Source organism: Pyrgilauda ruficollis, unplaced genomic scaffold, assembly GCF_017590135.1.
Source record: "Pyrgilauda ruficollis isolate IOZ18807 unplaced genomic scaffold, ASM1759013v1 scaffold28, whole genome shotgun sequence".
In the NCBI taxonomy this organism is placed as follows: domain Eukaryota; kingdom Metazoa; phylum Chordata; class Aves; order Passeriformes; family Passeridae; genus Pyrgilauda; species Pyrgilauda ruficollis.
The window spans coordinates 2390453-2410481 of record NW_024524155.1 but is presented as its reverse complement, the minus strand read 5'-3'; the positions used below and the strand labels follow the sequence as shown (position 1 = coordinate 2410481).

Here is a 20029-nt window from a genome sequence, read left to right as displayed (position 1 = left end):
GGGGCCGGTGGCCCGGCGTCGGGGCGGCATGCCGGGGGCGGCGGGGCGGTAGTGGCGGCGCCGAGTCTGTACCGGGGCGGCGGGAGCGGCGATGCGGCTGCTCGGCGCCTTCCTGCGGTTGCTGGTGGCCGGGACGCTGGGGGCACCGCCCGCCCCGGTGAGAGCCGAGGGGCGGGAGGGGATCGGAGCAGGGTGCGGCTGCCCGGGGTGGCCACGGAGGCCGGGACAGCTGCTCCCGGCGCTAGGCGGGGGGCGGCAGCGGGTCACCCCGTGCTGCCCCTCCAGAGCTCGCCTTTCCCTCCCTGCAGGCCCCGGAGGTAAGGGGGACCGCCAGCACGGAGTCTCCCGGTGAGTTGGTGGTGGGCGGCCGCCGGTGCCCCGGCTGGGAGGGGGCAGCAACCCAGGGAAGGCTTCGCGCAAGGCCGGGGCGCGTTGGGTACTACCCGGGGCTGTGTTACCTCTGGAGTCCCGTGGTGACAGCCGGGGAGGCAGCCGGGAGCTGTGCCGAGGCTCGGAGGAACCTGGTGCCCCCAGCCCTCCTCGGGCACCGGGCACCGCCGCGGGCCGGAGCGGAGCACAGCCCAGTCCCCAGACTGCCGCCCCTGCGGTGCCGGCATGCGGGGTCCCGGGTGGGAGCGCTCCGCTTCAGCTCTCCCTGCTGGAAAGCCCCTGGGGACGGCTGTCCCGGCCGGGCGAGGTGCGGGGGAGCCCCTTCGCGGCGGAGCTCGGGGTGAGCAGAGTGCCTGGGAAGGAGACGGAGCTGGCAGATAGAGGGAGAAAGAGCCTGTCGGGGCGGCTGTGTGAGCCCCCGCACAGTGATGTGCACAGTACGGTGACGGACTTTCTGGGAGCACAAAGTGGTCCTTTACTCCCCTGTGCTCCGTGGTGGCTGCAGGATCCCCCCGCGACTGCTGCACCTGCCCCGCAGCGGCTCGGCTGGGCTCTGCCTCTCTGGGCGCCTCCTTATAGTCCCTGTCTCTTGCAGTCCTTACCTTTCGGGAGATCTGGAATCGTAGTTTCTGCCGGCCTCTAGAGCAGCTGGTGGACGTCATTACCGAATTCCCCAACGAGGTGGAGTACATTTTCAGACCCTCGTGCGTCTCCCTGCAGCGCTGTGGAGGCTGTTGTGGGGACGAGGGTCTCCGCTGCGTCCCCCTGGAGACCAGCACGGTCACCATGCAGGTACGTGCTGCTGCTGCGGGGCCGGGGCTGTGCTCACCGAGCGCCGGGAAGGTGAACTAGCAGCTTTGCATCCTCTAGACATTGTAGCAGTGCGGCTAGCAAGGGAGCGGACTTACAACCGCTCAAATGCGTGCCAAGCCAGTAGGATCCCTCTGCCTGCTTTTTGAGCTTGCTCCTGAGGTCAGGTGTCACCCCTGGTGGTACTGGCCTCACTGCCTCCTTCCCCGACTTCTCTCTGTGTGGTCTGTCTTGCTCATTGCTGTCATTTTTCCAGACCTTTGCTGTCCTGTGGTGGGGCTGGGGGGTGTTCTAGTTAGCCGTGGCTGCCTGCTGGGACAAAGCAGGTACTGCCCTTGGATTGAAGGGAGAAGTGAGGCTCTCCTCTATCAGGCGATGCTTGGGGTGGTGCTGACATGAATGCCCCCACACTGGGGCATGGTGAGCATGAAGGGCTGAGCCAACTGCATTTTCAGTCACCACTGTGTGAGCTGTGAGATGTGAGGGGGGAGATGCTGGGCCGTTCAACTCTTCCCCCTGTACCAGGCAGCAGTTGTCCTCACACTGCAGCTTCGGCACTGAGCTGCCAGAGATCAACCTGCTGATGCTGCAGGGACCAGGGAAATGCTCTTCTTTGCCATGGATCATGGACTAGGGAATGCCTGTAATAAATCACCAGTGTTTTTGGTCTCTCTGAAGTCTGTGAGGATTTTGGTCTCTCTCCAAGTGTGTTGGAAGGCAGGATGGCAAAAAGCTCTTGGCTGAGGTTGATCAAAAGTCTGGCGTGAACAGGAGGCAGCTCCCCAAGCACAGGTCTCCCTCTATGGGAGGGATCTTCCTGCTGTGTACAGAGTGGAAATGCCAGACACTTCTACAGGGGCTAGTGTGGATCACATCAATGGTGAACTTGCCCTGTAAGGCCCTTGGATGTCCAACCTGAACTTCAGGCTGGGATGTGACATGTGGCAGGGCGAATCCTGTACCCCTGGGCTGGGGAGACACTGTGGTACTGACTCCGGTCAATTCCAACTCAGTGCTGTAGGAAAGGGGTCCAGGAGGAGGCAGCAGCAATGGGATTGGCCTGAAGAACATGACTGGGGAGATATTTCTGTCAGAGAAAGGAGGTGTGTGAAGGGGTCAAATATGTGAAAATTCTCTGGAAAGGCAGAGACTGAAAAATCTTTTTTAAGGCTGGAAAATCCCAAGACAATGGGACTTAAATTAAAGCCCTGAAGACAAGGGGCGGCGCTAGCAGAGCCTCCCAAGCTGCCAGGGCAGCTGGGCCTGGCCAGCGCTGCCTACGTGTGGAGGTGGACTCTGTTGTTGGAGGTCCCGAGGAACAGGTTAGACATGCATCTTCCCAAGAGCCTGGGGTGGCAAGGCAGTGGTGCAGGAGTCTTTCCAGCCCCCTCCTGCCACTGCCTGAGAAGTAACCTTTGCTCTTCTTTCAGCTCCTGAAGATAAAGCCAAATGGGGAGGCACCCTATGTGGAGATGGCGTTCACCGAGCACAAGCGGTGCGAGTGCAGGTAGGGACTCCTGGGTTCCAGCAAGGGCAACCCTGCCAGCTCACCCTGTGTGTGGAGCAGGGCTGCCCTGTGGGCACCCTGGCTGTGCTGGCACCCCTTCTTGCTGTCTTTGCACTAGGGTTTGCTAGTGCTTGTGGCCCTGTCCAGCTGCAGGCTGCAGCACATCTCTGCACCTGCTCCCCACAGATGACGGGGTACGTGCCAATGTGAAGGCTGGTCAGGCACCATGCACTGTCTGCAGGGCTGTGCCCCCATCCCTGCAGCTGCCTTGGCATGCCTGGTGTATGCTCCTTTAGCCAGAGGATCTGCCTGTGGGTAATGGAGTAAGGCTGGTGGCTCTGTGGCAGGTGTTTGGTGTGTGATAGCACATCCAAGGTGGTGGCTCAGCGGGAAGCTCCAAGGTTGGCATACCTGAATGTGACCGTGGCCCACAGAGAAAGCTCAGCAGCTGAGTTTTGGGCCACCATTTCAGGGAGGCTGCCCCATACAGACCTGGGGGTACGGCAGAGGTTTACACCCAAGCCAACAAATGAAAACCTAAAACACACAGTGTCAGCCTGGCCTGGATAGGCAGTGCTGGCCTGGAATGGATGCGCAGCACCTGCCTGCCACAGACTCCTGGCACCTTGTCAACCCCTTGGGGTGCTCACTGTGTCCAAAAGTGGTGAAAGCCTGGGCAGGATGGGGCCTCTGCCTGAGGACTGCAATGCTGTGGGAGCAGCTCTGGTGCTGCCTGCAGCTGGTCCTTGCCATAGAGACTCCAGCACTGCCTGCATGGGGGGTCCTGGTAATCACTCTTCATCATGATCCAAGGGTGATTTAGTGTTGTGAAAACTGGGGGATGTGTGTCCTGCTGGGCAGCCATTAGACATGACCCTTGCCTGGAAGAGCAGGGTCCTCAGAGATCCTGAGGATTCCCATATTGGTATTCCCCTGCAGTTTTATGAGCAGCTGTACTGGAGCAGACCCAGTTCCACACGGTCTCTGTCTGGAATGTCTGTCAGTAGATGCAGAAGGGAGAGTGGGAAGAAGCAGATGTGTCACTTGCCTTCTTCTCTGCTTCCAGCTATTTCCCATGCAGGGAATTTCCTAAGCTTTTTGTGGTTTTCCTGCCTAGGGTAACTCCCAGGGTATCTCCTATGAGCACTTGTACAGACTGCCTTCTGCAGCAGTTTTTGGCTTCTTCCTAATCTGCTTTCCACACCCGTACATCACTCCCTTTTGTAGTTAGTGTAGGTGTGGCAGATGTCCTTGCTGTGACCCCCATGGGGGAGGTAGGTCATGGCTAAGAACCCACTACTGAGACTCTGCAGCAAATCCCCCACGTTTGTTACTCAGGATGCTGCACCTTGTTTCACTATGACATGTGAAAGCTGTCACTAAGAGCAGCTAAGACTGAACTTGCCCTCCCCAGCCTCACTGGTAAAATGTCACATCCCCAGGGTAGTCACCCAAGCCGACCAGCCCCTTTGCTGTCTCTGCCTTCTCTCTGCCTGCTGCAATCAGCCCTGACTGAGGGCTTGATAAGGTCAAGAGAAGTGATATTGTGTCTGTTTTAAATATGAATGATAACAGGTAGATTTTGCTGTGTGCTGGGGCATGTCACAGGACCAGCTCCTGCAGCTCATCGTGCAGCACTGCCCAATAACAACTTCTCTCTGTCATTTTTCCCACTCTGCAGGCCCCGGCAGGACCTGATGAGGCTGGGAAGGTAAGTGACACCAGGGACATTGTTACTGGCTGGGACTGTGGGTCTCATCTCCCACACATCAACCATTCTTGTGGTACTTTCCTTCTAAAGGAGGAGGTCCAAGGGCCGAGGTAAGAGAAGACAAGACAAGAAGGGACGGAAAGACTGTGAACTGTAAGTGAGCAGGGGCAGGTATGGGTGGCATCTTCTGGGTTAATTTTCTTGGGATTAAGGTCTTCATTAAGCATTTAGATCTTTGCTGACACTGTGAGCAGTGAAGGGTTTGTGCAGAGCAGACACAGAAGTAAGCAGGAGGGGACAGTAGCTGTGGGGAAACAGGCCTTCTACCAAAGACTCAGAAGGTACTTGATAGTCTCCAGGCTCAGCTCAAACTCGAGCACAATGGGGATGGATGGGCTGGGTGACTTGGTGGTGTTTAGCTCTATTGCCATCACAGACCATGCTGGGTTTCCTGGATTCATGAATTTCTAGTTTCAGCCTCATCTTGCTGCCAGTTGTGTCCTTACTGCTGTCCTTGACTGATTGTTGTTTGGGTTACTCTACTCGTTCCATCCTTTATCTCACTTTCTCAAACTCCTTGCTGTAGTTGCACAGGCTGGACTCATTGTGGGCACTTTTGAGGTGTGACATCTGTGGCTAGCAGTTTGCTCTAGCATTTCCCCCTTTTGTCTGAAGTCTGCTGTTGGGGGCTCAGCCGGTGCCAGCCCCAGCACCCTCACTCCTCCCCGCGAAGAGGCTGCCTGCAGGCCTCCCCTGCAGTTCTGTGTCACAGGGGCCAGGCAAGGGGATCCAGGGCAGAGCAGGTGAGCCTCCCGTGCTGGCAGTGCTCACCCTGTACCATGCTCTCTTTGCAGATGTGGCACACCGCGCAGGTAGCCTCTGCCCTGCCCCCAGCCTCGCTCCTGCCACCTGGGTTTGAGCCAGCTGCCTTTGTCCCCAGCATGGGGCACTTGTGGAGTCATGTCCCTCCAGCTGCAGCGGAGAGCAGGACTCCAGCACAGAAGAGCTGACTGTTATTCTTGCTTGGCCCTGGTGGGAACAGCCTGGCACCAAGGACTCCCTTGCCCCATCTGCCCCACTGGCAGCAAGAAAAAAGGACTCGTGACCAAGCCTGGGGCTGAAGCTGAGGAGCTCAAGCAGTTTGTTGGTGTTTGAGGACATTCTAGGGGCAATGAGGAGCCATGTGCTGCTGGAACTGGCTGGGGAGGACAGCATGATGTGGAGATGGCTCAAAGGGCTGCACCTGCAAAACTTCTCTGTCCTGCCAGTGCTCTGCAGCTGGGGAGGAAGGAAATCTGGGGCAGGCAAGGCTGTTGGGCTGCATCCGTCCCAGTTTTGGCATAGGGCAGCCCAGGCAGGTGCCAGGGATCTTGCCTGGGAAGCTGTTCTGCTTGGGAACAGAAGGGAGCTGGGCTCCTCATGTATTCACAGCTACATCTCAGCTTTGCCCTGCTCAATAAAAGCTGGTCAGACATGGGAGCTGGCAGCTCCTGTCTGCTTTCCAACAAGTGCAGGAAACTTCCCCATGGGCACCCACGTAGGCTGGAATAGGGCAGTGACCCAGAGTTTGTCCCCATCACCAGTCCTGCAGCACCAAGGGACTGCCCTTGGTGTGATGCTGGAGATGGGCACCCAGCAGGTTGCTCCCTGGGCTGGGGGCTATCCATGTGCTGGAGTTCAGTTGGGTACTGGGAGACCCTTGGGTGGGCTGCCCTTCCCCTCCACACCACAGTGTGGGACTGGTGCCTCTCTCTGTTCACCGTGCCCATCCTGTTCTCACCCCAGTCCAAATGTCTGGCTCAGTGTCCTGTCCTCCCTGGCAGGGCTGATGCAAAGTTTAGGGCACTGGGGGGCAGGCTGCCCACTCAGGAAATACCCCACCGAGGGTCATTTACCTGACATGGGAACAGACTGGCCTGGGGCCTCCTTTCCTTACTGGGAATGCCCTTAGAGTATAAGGAGCTGGTGGCCCTCATCGAGGTGGCTGTGGGGACTACTGTTTCCTGCTTTCCCCACTCAGCCAGCTCTCTGCCCAGGTCTAGGGGGAAGCCACAGCCCCTGGTTCTCAATGCTTTAGGCAGTTCTCCTGAGTTCTCCCTGTCTCCACTTCCACCCCTGCTGCAGTGGGTCTGGGGCTGTCTGCCAAATGCATGCCATGCTGATCTGTGCAAGCCATATCCTGCAGCAGTGCATATAGCTGGAAACCCTAGGGGTGAGTTGGGACTTGCATATTTGTGGGGCACTCCTGGCACTGGGTTAAAAAAAAAAAAATCAAGGGTCATTCTTGAAAGCTTCAAACAAAAGACTGGAGGGCAAGATCTGCAAAGGTTTCAAGGTTACCCTTAAATGATGGGACCTGTGGTTTATCCTGCTCTGAGGAACAAGGGTGGAGCCTAACACAGCAAGAACTGGGGTCCAAGGTGGCTCCTTCCCACATCTGACAGGGCTGCCTGTGATGGGGGTTAATTAGGACTCTCTAAGCCATAAAGGTGGTGTTGCCTGAGGCTGGCAGAAGGACGTGGGGACAGGGCAGATCCCTGTCAAGGAAAGCTGGAGGTGGTAATGTGAACCTGCATGCTGCCACCATGTAGCTGGCATGGACTGTGTGAGTTGTAACTGTGCAGCTGGGCATATCGTTCAGCAGCTTGCTGGATCCCTTTTGGATCCCATTTCCAGGCATCCACAGTATCCTGGAGCACAGCCTACATGGGCTTTGCCTCAAAAATAGCCCATAAAGTTCCTCCTTCACTACCTCATAGATGAGGGGAACTCGCTGCTCCCCGTATCACTCAAAGTCTGTGTGGACCATGTGCTGGCCTGCTCCACACAGGCTTTCCCTGTCACTGTGTGTCATTTCTGCCTGGCTGGTTTTGCTCTGAGGCCAAGGAGAACCACGTGCAGCACTTGAGGATGTATGTGATGGTTTCTGTATTGTCTTTAATACCCTGGTAGTATTACATATTTAAAAAAGGAAGTTACCTAAATCAAGTATGTTAATTAATAAAAATAAGTTTATCAAGACTCATTATTACGATTAAAACAAAGTCAAACACACTAACACACAGTGGCTTTTCCAAACAGTTCCTGGTGTCTGGTGTCACCTCTTTGGCCACTGCCTGGCACTGAAATATTCCAGGCAGCTCTGCCCACCAGACGTGGCAGGGCCAGGCACCTTCCTTGCACAGACCCCTGTGTTGCTTCTCTCCCTCCATCACCTGAGCTGCCTGGGTGCTGTGTGTGGCCTTGTCCCCTGTTCCTCCCATGGCATGGGGCGTTGGACAGCAAAAATGTGGGTGCTGGGAGGGATGTGGCTGTCCCAGTGCAGCCATGATGAGCAGAATAGTTGGGGCAGGGCAGGAGCAGGGGGAAACATCACTTACACAAGAGGTTTAGGAGCTGCATCTCCAGCTGTCAGGGCTTCCTCCGGCTCTGTGGAGGTAACAGCAACCTAATGAGCCCTAGCTCATGAAGTTCCTGTGATTGCTGCAGGCATCACACACCCAGGGAAATGGTAGCTCCTTTCCCTATCCCCGCCAGAGGGGACAGTCCTAAGACCCTATTCATCCCAGGGTGGCAGGGACTTCCAGCAGGACATCACACCCAATGGAAATATGAGGATCAGGGTGGGGGATTGCTGCTCTGAAGGGCAGAGCAGTTCCTGGCTTCAGGGCTTGTGTACAATGCCCGTGTTTCCTCTCAAGGGGACCAACCACTGTCTGCCTGTCCCTCCTCTGTGTGGTCCCAGTTGTAGGTTTTTTATACCTGCAGCTCCTGGCAGCCCTCCTTGGCCACAGCAGATGTGTGAGCACTCTGACAAGGTCAGCTGCATCTGCAGAACCCCATGTCCGCCAGGCACTGCAGCGCAGGGCTGTAGGGGGACACTGGTGTCCTTGTGAAGGGACCCTGACATACCCCAGCCCCAAAGCCAGCAGCACCCACCATGGACAGGCAGAAAACATGTTCCAGCCCCGGTGCTCCCAAATCCCTCATCCTTTCCCTGCATGTGTACCCCTTGCAGCTGTCCCACAGAGCCCAGGAACAACACACCACTGGGTTATCAGTGTCCCTGGGCTCCCTGTGTCTTCCAGCCTTACAGGGCAAAGGTTTGTTTAATAAGGCTTTAGGAGCCAGAGCTGCAGTAAGATGGTTTAGGAGGATAGTTATAGAGAGACAAAACAAAAAAGCAGCCTTATGCACCAGGAAAAAAATTACGTTTTTTGGGAAGTAACTGTAAAGCTGATGTGGGGATTGCCCCAGAGATGTAGCATCATAGCTGATGCTTCACTGGTTACCTCTGGTCTCCCTGAGCACAGGCTGCCATCAGAGCGCTGCCACCCAGCAGCGTCTCCAGGCCGTGCCTGTGCAGGTCTCCCACGTGTCTCCATGCAAATAAAGAAACACCGAGGGCCTAACTTCTTGATTGTGACTTACAAGTCTTTCACACCCTCACAAAATTTGGCATAATCCTGCCTGTTGAAGACAGTGATGTTTGAAATCTCAGCATATTTTAAGCTTTTGCCAGCTCTTGTGTGTCAGTTTTAGCCTGTGAGAAAAAAGGCAGCTCTCACTCCTCTCCCTGCTATTTGTGCTGGTTCTGCTTTGGCAGTTCCCACTTCCCAACAAGGACCACAAGCTCTTCAACAGGTTAATCTAAAAGTAATCCCCCAAATTTAAGGTCCTCTGTCCAGTACTGACATGCAAACCTGGAAGCCCACAGGTAAAGGCAGTTGTGCCTGAGGGCTGGTACAAGTCTTCCTTCGCAAGGCTTTTCCTCACAGGAGCATCCTTGAGGCACTTCCTGCTGATGCCTTTGGCTCACTCTCTTCTGGCCGCTTCAGAGGTGTTCGATGAAGAACTTAACTGAGTTTTGTGCCCTCCTGGCAACTCCTCTTCACACATCTCCCTGCCACCATCACCTCAATATCCAAACCACTCTACAGATACATTGTGCTGGATTTGTGTTTTTCCTGTGCTCTGTCCTCTCCAGGCCCACACAGATCTGCTGAAGCCAGGCAGGTGAGTTGTCCCAGCAGCACCCCTGCTCTCATCCCTGGCTCTCCTTCACTTCTTGCCTGCTCAGACTTTTCACTTCAAGGAGGAGCCTCCAGACTCTGGTGGGAATTAAAAGACCACAAAGAGTGTGGGTATAAATAGGCTGGGCAGACAAAATTGGTCTCTGTTAGGCAGAGGTTGGAAAAGGAACCTGGAAGTGTTTTGAGGAGAAACCAAAGGACCAAGCACACCGATTGTATTTGGGCAGTGAGTTGTCTTACAAAGCAGATGGCTTTGCATCCTCCTAGACTTGCCCTCTGAGGCATAGTTAATACTTTCATACTCCCAAAGAAATGGTGTTTGTAAGACAGACAGTGTTTGTTTGCTGGATGCTGAGCTGTGGGCACAGGCTTTACCATTCTGTTCTGTTATTAACAGGATGGGCTGTGCAAAAGAGCTGCCCAGTGCACCTGAGCCCAGGGAGATCCCCTACAAAAGTGTGCAGGGTTGAAGTAACCACAGGTCAGCCACAAATGGGTGCCACCTCTGCCAGTCCCACAGCAAGTACCAGGTCCAGTGACTGGACACAGTGACTGACCAGGCTGCTGTGGTGTGATGGCACAGCACAGGGCCAGCTCCTGACAAAATGAAAACCCGCATCTTAGGATCATTTCCTGTTGTAGTGGGACATGCATAGGTTAGCAAGGGATAGACAAAGATGCTCTGGCCTCCCTCTTCCCAAACAATCTTAGCACAGTTTTTCCAAGGGTATCCCTTAGCTTTCATTCCAGCCTTTCTCCCTTTGCAGGTCCCCTGCCATGCCAGTGGTAAGGCAGCTATTTAATCTGGGACCAACCATCCCACAGACACAGCAAACCAGTTGGCAGTAACCACTTGAGCACTCCTGGTTCAGCAAATCTCCTTCACTAATAACTGCAGTGATCTAGCAGGCCCTGCAAGGCATCCTGGCTTTCTAAGAAAAAGCCAGGCCAGGAGGGCAGGAATACATGTTTCTAGGATAAGCCAAAGACTGACATTATCCACATACAAAGCATTAGTTAACCACCAGCTGGGATCTTGATTACGCTGTCACTTTGCTGCATCTTAATGCATTTGTGCTGATGTTCCCTTTGCTGTACATTTGGAATAAGTTGGTAAAACCCAATGAGTCTGCAGGAGCTGGTAGAAGGGCTGGCTGAGAGCTCAGTGTCAGGGCCAACAGCACCCACTTGAAAGAGGAAATCGGGAAGAGCCAGGGGTACCCTGGGCTGGCCATGATGAAGTGGTAAGACACCCACCAACTTAACTGCAGCAGTGGGGAGCTGCTGAATGGCTGCACCTGTCGGGTGGACGACAGCGACAAAGGCTAATTAAAACACAGCTAATTACGCGTTATGGGAGGAAGGAAACACGGCTGCAAAGGCATAATTTAATGAATGGCAGCTTGGTTAATTAAGGGCAATTAATGGTGAATAAGGATGGTAATAAAGCGAGTGGAGCAGCGGCGCTCACCGCGCGTTAACGGAGAGGTGGAGCGCCTGCCTCGGGCGGGGGCGGGACCCCGGCACGGATCCCGCGGGGGGCGATGGTGGTGGTGATGATGATGATGATGATGATGATCTCATCCGCGGCCAATCAGCACCGCCCGCCCCTGCCGCGCCCCAGCCGCTCCGCCCGGCGGCGCCGGGGGATGCTGGCGGCCGCGCTGCCCGGGCGCGGCACCGTGCCGGTAAGCGAAGGGCCGGGCCGTGCCTCGCCGCCCGGCTGGCGGCGCAGCCCCGCTCGCGATGAGCCGGGCGGAGGCCGAGCCCTGCTCCCGGGCGCTGGCGCAGGCCCGCGCCTACCTGGGGCAGCGGCGGGGCCGCGTGGGCCCGGCGGGGCCCGAGGGCGGCGGGCGCCGCGATTACCTGGTGGAGGCGGCGCGGCAGCTGCGGCTGGCGCTGGAGCGGGACGTCAGCGAGGACTACGAGGAGGCCTTCAACCACTACCAGAACGGCGTGGACGTGCTGCTCCGCGGCGTGCAGGGTGTGTGCGGCCTCCCGGGGAGCGGGGCATCCCTCCGGGGACACCAGCCAGGGGACCGGGGCATTCACATCGGGAGTTCCGTGAGGGGCCAAGGTATCCCCGCTGGGAGAATGACAAGGGGACGGGAAAATCCCGCTAGGGACTGTACTGAGGGCACTGGGGCATCTGTCCAGGGAGCGCATCCCTTCCGGAGAAGGGCAGAGGGCTGGGGCATCCCCCTGGGGACTGAGGCCAGTCCTTCGGGGCCGAGCCGGGCCCCTCACACCCACCCTTTGCACCGACCGCAGTTGACCCCAACAAGGAGCGTCGGGAGGCCGTGAAGCGGAAGATCACGCAGTACCTGCGGCGCGCCGAGGAGATCTTCAATTGCCACCTGCAGCGGGCGGCGGGGGCCGGCAGCAGCACCGCCACGGTGAGGGGCTGTGGGGGCAGTGAGGCTGGGTGGGCTGGCAGCCCTCTGTGACGCTGGGAAACGGGACGGGGCGTGTGGACACGCGGATAAAGCAGCCCCAGTGGTCCTCCTTGTCTGCCTCTGCCAGATGCCACGCTAAGATGGTGTAGAGAAAACGGCAGGCACATGGAGCTGCCGAGTGTCCTGGCTGCCAGTGGCTGCAAGGGAGCTGGCAGCTCTTCGCCCTGCCTGGATCAAGGAGCCGAGGTGGGCCCAGGCAGCCCAGGGTGCTTCCAGGACCCCACCCTCCAAAGTGTGTATGCTTGGCTTGCTGCCACCATAGTGGGTATGGACAGTTTTGTGGAGACTGAAGCCACTGCAGGGAACCACCCCGTCAAATGTTAGAAATGTCCTCTTCCCATTGTTTCCATCTGTATGGAAACCAAAGACAATGGCTGCTTTCTGCATTGTGGGAAGGAGGTGGTTAAAGAAGGTAAAGGGGAGTGAGGCAGGGCAAGGTCAGAGCCTACTGGGAAGAATGCAGGGAGAAAGACAACTACCTTCCACACAGATCCCCTTAATGTTGAAACAGTCCAGGTCTAGCTTCAAATTTTGGTGCAATTTTTACCTCTGCTGCAAGTGGTCTTTCCCTAAAAAATATAAAAATTCAAGGGTTGGCCAAGAAAATTGTCCAGCTGATGTTAGAAATGAATCATGGCCATTGCAGTGTTTTCTTTGCATGTTGACCAGCTGGGCAGTATTGCTGCCTCCTCTGGAAAATGCAGGCGCTTTTTTCACCCACTGTAATAGACAACAGCATTTCTAGCTCCTGCATCATCTTCTCTTACCACCTTGCAGGGCTACAGCAGCCTGCGCTTCCGGCCCATCAGGACCCTGAGCTCAGCAGTGGAGAACCTGAGACGCTGCAAGGTTGTGGGAGTGATTGATAAGGTAACGACTTGACCTGGAGATGGGGGGGTGAGGCTGGGGTGGATCAAAGGGGGAGTCCTAGCAGCTGGAATGGGGGTGCCAGCCCTCAGCACATCCATCAAGCGATGTTGGGGTATCCATCCACACCATTCCCACCCAGAAAAACTCATAGGAGAGGACTCAAGACCCCTTAAGGAGTTAATTGGGCAATCTGTTAATGTTCCCATTACTTTTGCTTACCAGACCTCCCCAGATATTTACAGGGAGGTTTATGCACCTCGTTCTTTCCCACATATGGAATTATGTTTGATGCCCAGGTGCCACAATGGTGGAGTCCTGTGGATAATCTAGACTTCAGCAAAAGCTGAACTATCCAGATGAAGAAACTAATTAGAAGTTAATTATCTTGGAGTGAAGATGCCAGGCTGACTGTAACCATACACACATGGCACATTGTTGTCCACTGCTGTTCTCACATCTCAGTTTGGTTCAGTCAGGACTGATGTGATCCTGACGTGATCCTCCTGTCCTGCCGAGCCCAGTTTGAGCCCAGAAAGAGCACTGTGAAACCCTTCAGTGTGAAGGAAGTAAAACCGGCATGGGAGTTGGCATGCCACCATGGCATGCCACCTCTTGGTTTAATTAATTTCCTGCTTCTTGGCTGCATGGCTATCTCCTTGCCAATAACCTGTGTGTTGTCTTTCAAAAGTAGGGGTCTGAGCCTCACAAAACTCTTCCACTTGGATGGGAGTTTGTTTCACTTCCAGAGTTGAGACCTTTGGGTCATTCCTATAGGCTGTGTGTTGGGTCACCACTTCTGACCAGTACTGTGTATACTGTCCCAGGTGCAGATTGTCCAGGATCCAGCCACTGGTGAGGCCTTCATACTCAAGGTGGGTGTTTTCAGTTTCATCTGCTTGCTTCTCCCTCTCAGGCTGGGGCCACCTTGTCCAAGCTGATGGGCAGGTGAGAGGATAACAAATAGCAGCTCTCAAAGGCTGGACGAAGTTCGTGGTTCAAAAATCTTTTGGCTGCCTCAGCCATCCTCTGTGATCAGAAGGGAAGTGGTTCCCCTTGGTCATCTGTTTCTCTGGCTTGTAACACTTCAAGCCTGTGCTAAACTGGGTCAACCCCTGAAACAGGTTGTGAGGTGTGCTCAGTACAAGTCCTAGGGTATTTTTCAGTGCCCTTGGAACTAACAATGAAGCACTTCATTAACTGGACAAGGAGGATCTGGCGTGAGAGGGAGAAGCATCATTTCCAGGGGAGGAGGATAAAGGGTTGGGATGGCAGGTTCCTCCCTGAAGGGAGCAGGGTGGTTGCAAAGGGGTCAGTGCTCTGGAGCAGCTGTGCCCTCTGGGTCCCACAGTGCAGATGGGGATGCCCTACCTTGGCAGAGCTGTGCCCAGCGCTGCCTTTTCACAGCTGGGTGCTGGGGACAGACAGAGCTGTATGAGCCACAAGTTTGTGTAGATGGGGAGCTCCATCATGGGTGACCTGGGAGCAGCCACGGGGCTTGGCAGAAGGCACACTCCCTTCTGCCTGGCCTCCAGCCCTGCCAGGTGCTAGGCTGCACAGAGTCCAAGTCCCTGCCGTGCTGTACCACCCATCTACCTGTACCTCCTCAGAGCCTCCCCAAATCCCACGTTGAGACCCGTGAGCGACAGACCATCATCCCTCATGGGGTCCCCTTCATGGTCAAGCTGTTGTGCTACTATGTGAGTGAGGACTCCATCTTCCTCCATCTGGAGCATGTGCAGGGTGAGTGAGGACAGCCTCGCCTTCCATCTGTGAAGCATCCTCATTTATCCCAAACTGTCCTTTCTTCAAAACCCAAAGTATGTTTCTTCTCCTGTTTTGGGACTATTTTTTTATAGTGATAATGTAAGCTGTCTTCTTCATAGAAGGGTGGTGGGTACCAGGGCTTGGAGAGTTAGTGAACAGAGGAGTTCAGCTGTGAATTGCAGAGGTTTGATAAGAACTGGCTGAGCAAATAACCTAGAAATGGGCCTGTGGAGACCTACAAAGAGAAAGAGGTTGTCTGCGTGTGGCTGTGTTATGTGGAACCCAGCCTCAGTCTTTAGAGAGCCACTGCGCCTCATGGGAGGGAGCGGTCATGCCTTTAGGTAACAAAGTTGATGTGATTCAGCATCTTGGAAAGAAAAACATCTTCATTTTACTGGCATTATCGTAACAGGAAGGTGATGGAGAAGGAAAGTGAGGTAGTTCGCCTGAACGTTGTAAAACAAAACCATCTTTTGACAAGACCTTTATAAAAGGTCGCACTGGATTTTGAGATCATACCAAAGAGAGGAAATGGAAAATTAGGGCATAAGGAGCAGTGAGCATACTGGGGTTTGGGTACATCAAGGAGGCATACTTGAGGTTGTCCCATATCCTGGTGAAGAAGTATGACAATGTGGAGGCTTCTCCCATGTAGCTTATTTACTCTGCTGGTTGAATGGATATGTAGGGAGCAGCAGCTGGAGTCCAGTAATGATAAATGGAGGCTGACGTGGAGAATAGGCTCAACTCCTTGTGCATTGCCATGGGATGAGTTTACAGAAAGAAGCAAGAAGCCAGCACTGAACGTAGTGAGGCTGGGAAGCCCTGGCAACACGCTGTGGGCTCCAGGGTTTGCTGCTCTGGCTCCTTGCTGACCCATGGCCTCATGCCATGCTGTGGGAGCTCTCTGGAATTTCTGTCACACAGGAAGGAAAGGTTTTCAGGGGGAAGTGGGGATGGCAGTGGGATCAGGAGCATTTGTGAATATGTGGCTTGTCTGTGACGTGGTAGTGGCAGAGATGGGATCAAAGAATGGTGTAGAATGGGGAGAGGGCTGTTAAAGGAGGAGGGAATGGGACTTAGGTGTGCCAGATCCTAGGGAAGCTGTAGCATTGGGCATGGTGTGCTTGTAGGGCAGGGCTGCATTCTGCATGGACTTGAGCTTTGCTGTTGGGGAGATTAATGATGCTCCATCACAACCCCACTGTGTGAGCCTTGGGCTGGGCCTGAATGGGCCATGTCAACAGTGGGGGAACCAGGGATAATTTCTGCCTCATCACTTTTCTCCTTTCTGCTTTCCAGGGGGGACACTGTGGTCTCACCTCCGCTCCAAGTACTGTGTGCAGCAGGACTGTGCTGATTCAAACACCATTCAAGCCCTCCAGGACCATGGCACAGAGGATGGTGTGGGAAACTCCCAGGGTGGCGGCCAAGTATCCCTCCTCCCTGTTTGGACAGGCAGTGGCCTCCCAGGCTCTGTGAACTACCAGGTGTTGGGAAACACTGATGCCTCACTCCCTCAGGAGCAGTCCCCTGGCCCCACAGACTCTGGCTCAGGGAACCACTGCCAGCTTCTCCTGGCTCCTGCTGGTGGCAGTGGGGCTGCACCTGGAGGACAGGATCTGAGTGTGACACAGACTGTGTCTGGTGTTGTGGACCATTTTCCAGCAGCGTCACCCAAATGCCCTGGCCACCTTGCCAGCCAGGGCCTGGTTGTCTACCCGTGGAATGATCTAACCAGCAGCACAGGCTGCATATCTGAGAGAACAGCCTCCCAGCAAGGCCCCAGGCTTCCCCAGGGGCTTGTCCCTGTACCAAAGACTGTGAGAGGGGGCCAGCCAGGGGCAGGGCAACTGCCAGCTCAGAAAGTGTCTGAGGCCTCTCAGGCTCAGCCCCTCCTGACCCTGGGTGAGAGGCAGCTTCCTGCAGGAGTTGCCCTGTCCAGCTCTGGCAAACCCAGTGTGCCTGACCCAGCCACGTGGGAGCCTTCTTGGGGAGCAAGCCAGACTTGTGGCTGCCTCAGCAAACAGCCAGCATCAGGACAATGCAGGGCTTTGGCTTCCCATGGGCACAACCGGAGAGCGTGGGCTGTAAAGGAAGAGCAGGTGCAGCTGTGGGCAGCAGAAATCCTCCTGGCCTTAGAGGGACTTCACCAACAGGGTATATTGTGCCGGGACCTCAACCCCAGGAACGTGCTGCTTGATACAGCTGGTAGGTAATGCCCCTTGCTGCTGCCCCAAGGAGGAGGAAATTGGTCTCCCAGCTGGGAGACTGCTGCTTGCCCCATTTCCAGAAGATGTGGACTTTCTTGTGTTTGCTTTGGAGGAGAGTGGGAGTCTGGGAAGGTTTGGTATTTCTGAAATTGGAAGTGTGATCTCACTTAGGTTTTCCAAGTAATTATTACAAGAGATAGCTCTGCAGCAGGAGAGTCAAGGGCCATAGCCACAGAAATGCATTGCCCCTGTTCCCGTGTGGGGGTTGGCTGCCTGGGAAATCCCAGCCTGGGGAAGCTGAGACCAGCTGAACTGTGCCTCAGGTTAGTGGGACTAGTGGGTTAGTTTTCCCCTGCTTATAGTAACTGCCTGCTGGGGATGTTCTGGAGCTGTCCCGTCCCTCTGAGCCATGGGTCTTGCTGTCAGTGCAAGTCCCTGCTCAGCTGGCAACATCTGGGACAAATTGGAGAGCTACAAATTGCTTAAGAAAAATGCAGAGAGTTTTGCAAGGAGAAAGCTAACCTTCTCCCCATCTTTTCCTTTAAAACCTGCTTCTTTCCTCACCACAGCCTGCACTGAGATCTGTGAGCTTGGAGCCTGCCTAAGCAGTCTCACCTGTTGGGCACCTCAGGCAAGCACTGGGAGGCCAGCAGAAGGGTGTGTGGTGCCAGGGGATGCTCAGTTCCTCTGTGTTCAGGGCATGACAGGGCCCCAGTGCCCTGGCTGCTCCCAGTGGCAGGGATATGGCTTGGCTTCATGCTACAACCAAAGTGCCCAGTCATTCCTAACCTTCCTGCTTTTGACTTGGTGCTGCTCTCTCTGCAGGTCATGTCCGTCTCACCTTCTTTGGCCAGTGGACAGAGGTGGAGCCCCAGTTCTGCAGCCAGGCACGGGAAAAGCTGTACAGTGCTCCAGGTAAGGGACGTGTCCCCTGGCTTCTCCAGCTCTCTGCCCAGTGGCTCCAATTGGACAGAGGGGGCTCCTGCAGGCGTGAAATGTGCCCAGCACAGTGTAGTCACTGGTGCCCCTTGCCTCCAGCTCTAACCCCTCTCTTTCTCTTTCTGCAGAAGTTGGGGGGATCATGGAGCCCACTGAAGCAGCTGACTGCTGGAGCTTTGGCTCTCTCTTGTATGAGTTGCTGACAGGAGTGGTAAGAGGCTGAGGAGCTGTGCAAGGAGGACAGGGGAGGAGGAGGCTTAAGGGCTGCCTGCTGTGTAGGGCTGGGAGGAAGCCTAGCTCTGCTGGCATCTCAGTTTTTGGCCAGGTTCCTTTAGACATGTGATTGCCAGTGCTTGTGCATGGTGTCTGGGTGTTAAGGGCCCTGGCTTTTAAATACTGCTGTGTAGGGCTGGGGTTATGTGGCAATGATGATTCAAAGGGTGCTCCAGCCCTCCTTGGTGCCTCTGCTTACCATCACCCTCTGCCTCCTGCAGCCACTCTCCCAAAACCATCCATCAGGGATTCAGCCTCACACCCAGCTGCATCTGCCAGAGGGCCTCAGCCTGGCTGCTACATCGCTGCTCACTGAGGTGAGGGGCTTGGGTGGATGGGAGGGAGAATGGGACTAGAGGTTGGGGAAAGGCAGGGTCCAGCCTGGGTACCATTGCCAGTGTCCCCATCTCCCCATCCTCCTGTTCCATTGCTTTTCTCTGCAGCTCCTGCAGTACAATCCAAAACGACGCTTGGGCTCTGGAGGAGGTGGCATAACAAAGCTGAAGTCTCACTCCTTCTTCAGCACAGTCTCGTGGAACAAGCTGGTGGGCTAGGCAGGCTGTCCTTCCCCCAGGGAGCTGGGCCCTGGGCTGCTTCCCTGGCACTTGTGGCCGCAGTGGCACTGGCAGCACTGCCTGCTGGGGAAGGCTTGCCTCAAGGGCTGCCCTGAGGTGGGGCACACATGAGGTTCTGCAGCCTTACCTGTCCTTCTGTCTCGGCTTCTGTTCGTTGCCATCTCCAAAGAGGAGGCGTCAGGCTGGGCCTGTCTTCTCCAGGTCCTCCCTGTGGGGAAAAGGAACCTGGGTACCCACCTCCAGGAAGTGGTGGTGTTCCCCTTCTTGGGGCATCTCTTCTTCAGCTCAGCACCCTGCCCTGGAACTCCCTCCCTGTGTTTTTTATCTCTGCTGCTACCACAGTGACCCCCCTGCTCTGTTACTTTTTGTGGCTTTCAAATGCAGCCCCTCTGGGCCCTGCTGGCTGGAGCCCAAGCCTGCTGTCTCTGCCCCTCCCTGACTGCATGTGTGTGTGTGGGTCATCCTTGCTGCAGGGGTGACACAAGGAGCCCTCTGCTCTTCTCCCCTTTGCCCTCTGAAAAAAATAAATGACTCAATATCACTTAAAGAAGCGTCCTTTTGTTTCTGAGCTGCATCAGCGAGGTGTAGGCCAAGCCTGCTGAGTGACAGAGAGCCCCAGATCTGTTTCTGCACCCTGCCTGGGAGCCCTGGGTTGGTGTCACCCCAGCCATCAGCACCCTGCAGCCAAACCCCAGAAGGTGGCAGTGAGTGCCTGGCCTTGTGTCCTTGTGCTGCTGCCTGCCTCACAGCCTCAGGTCTGCACAGCTGTGTGGCTGCAGCTCAGATGTGGGAGAAATGCCTGGCTTTTCTTCCAGCCTTTTGTCATTGTTAGGTGTTGTGGCTCCAGCCTTCCACGCCCGGGTGCTCCTTCCCGCTGGCAGGACAGCAGCCCTGCCAACTGTGCTTTGAGCATGGCCATCCCTGGTGGCTCACACCGTGAGGGTTTGAAGGGGGGAGCCCTGAGAGCCAGCACAGAGGGAAGGAGGCCACGTGTACATAGATTCTGGATTAAAGAAAAAGCACAAACACATGTGTCTGCTGACAGCCCAAGGTGGAGGCTGCCGTGCTGCGCCCGCAGCAGCAGACACCCTCCCAGGCAGCAGCAGGAGTGCTCGTCCACCAGAGGGAAGCAGAGCTCTGGAGAAACTCCTCTCCTACACCAGCAAAGGTACAGACACCTCGATTGCTGTGCAGAAATCGGATGACCGAGCAGGGAGCTGACCGCTAATGCCACAGAAGGCCAGAGAGCAGGAGCAGCTGAGCCTGGAGCTTTTCCTCTCCATGGCAGCCCGCAGTGGCTGAACCCTCCAGCTGCATCCTTGCACCCCTGTCCACCAGCCTCCTAGTCCTGTGATTCAGGGGAGATTCAGGAGGAAGGACCCTCTGTCTAAAGCCACAGCATGGCATCTCACGGTTCAGTGCCATGGGTGTCACCCAAGGGAGTCAAAAGGAAGTTTCAAGCACTATTCTCTTACAGCAAGCCTTCAC

At 55.6% G+C, this 20029-nt stretch overlaps 2 protein-coding genes across 4 annotated transcripts; both read left to right on the top strand.

Annotated features, from left to right (window-relative positions):
- The first annotated feature begins 6 nt into the window (after window positions 1-6).
- PGF (placental growth factor) lies at window positions 7-7439 on the top strand. 2 transcript variants are annotated; one of them, XM_041472106.1, is made up of 7 exons: window positions 7-157; window positions 309-348; window positions 986-1182; window positions 2631-2707; window positions 4389-4418; window positions 4509-4571; window positions 5273-7439. In XM_041472106.1, the coding sequence occupies exons 1-7, from the start codon at window positions 92-94 to the stop codon at window positions 5292-5294; spliced, it is 495 nt and encodes a 164-aa protein (XP_041328040.1). In that variant the 5' UTR covers window positions 7-91; the 3' UTR covers window positions 5295-7439. The 2 variants fall into 2 exon arrangements, with proteins under 2 accessions (XP_041328040.1, XP_041328039.1); XM_041472105.1 differs by having other exon boundaries at window positions 7-317.
- Window positions 7440-10843: 3404 nt separating this feature from the next.
- Window positions 10844-19088, top strand: RPS6KL1 (ribosomal protein S6 kinase like 1). 2 transcript variants are annotated; one of them, XM_041471915.1, is made up of 10 exons: window positions 10844-11435; window positions 11723-11847; window positions 12685-12777; window positions 13602-13649; window positions 14385-14517; window positions 15844-16752; window positions 17580-17669; window positions 17822-17904; window positions 18188-18283; window positions 18410-19088. In XM_041471915.1, exons 1-10 carry the CDS (start codon window positions 11198-11200, stop codon window positions 18518-18520), a joined length of 1926 nt encoding a protein of 641 aa, XP_041327849.1. In that variant the 5' UTR covers window positions 10844-11197; the 3' UTR covers window positions 18521-19088. The 2 variants fall into 2 exon arrangements, with proteins under 2 accessions (XP_041327849.1, XP_041327848.1); XM_041471914.1 differs by having other exon boundaries at window positions 10844-11528.
- The last annotated feature ends 941 nt before the right edge of the window (window positions 19089-20029 follow it).

What these genes read in the sequence shown, in the direction of transcription:
- PGF (XM_041472105.1), top strand. Translation starts at nt 92, where the DNA reads ATGCGGCTGCTCGGCGCCTTCCTGCGGTTGCTGGTGGCCGGGACGCTG. An exon ending in CCAGCACGGTCACCATGCAG is followed by an intron (nt 1,183 to 2,630) that starts GTACGTGCTGCT and finishes CTCTTCTTTCAG; the next exon opens with CTCCTGAAGATAAAGCCAAA. An exon ending in GGACGGAAAGACTGTGAACT is followed by an intron (nt 4,572 to 5,272) that starts GTAAGTGAGCAG and finishes CTCTCTTTGCAG; the next exon opens with ATGTGGCACACCGCGCAGGT.
- RPS6KL1 (XM_041471914.1), top strand. Translation starts at nt 11,198, where the DNA reads ATGAGCCGGGCGGAGGCCGAGCCCTGCTCCCGGGCGCTGGCGCAGGCC. An exon ending in GAGTTCCGTGAGGGGCCAAG is followed by an intron (nt 11,529 to 11,722) that starts GTATCCCCGCTG and finishes CACCGACCGCAG; the next exon opens with TTGACCCCAACAAGGAGCGT. An exon ending in CTACATCGCTGCTCACTGAG is followed by an intron (nt 18,284 to 18,409) that starts GTGAGGGGCTTG and finishes TTTTCTCTGCAG; the next exon opens with CTCCTGCAGTACAATCCAAA.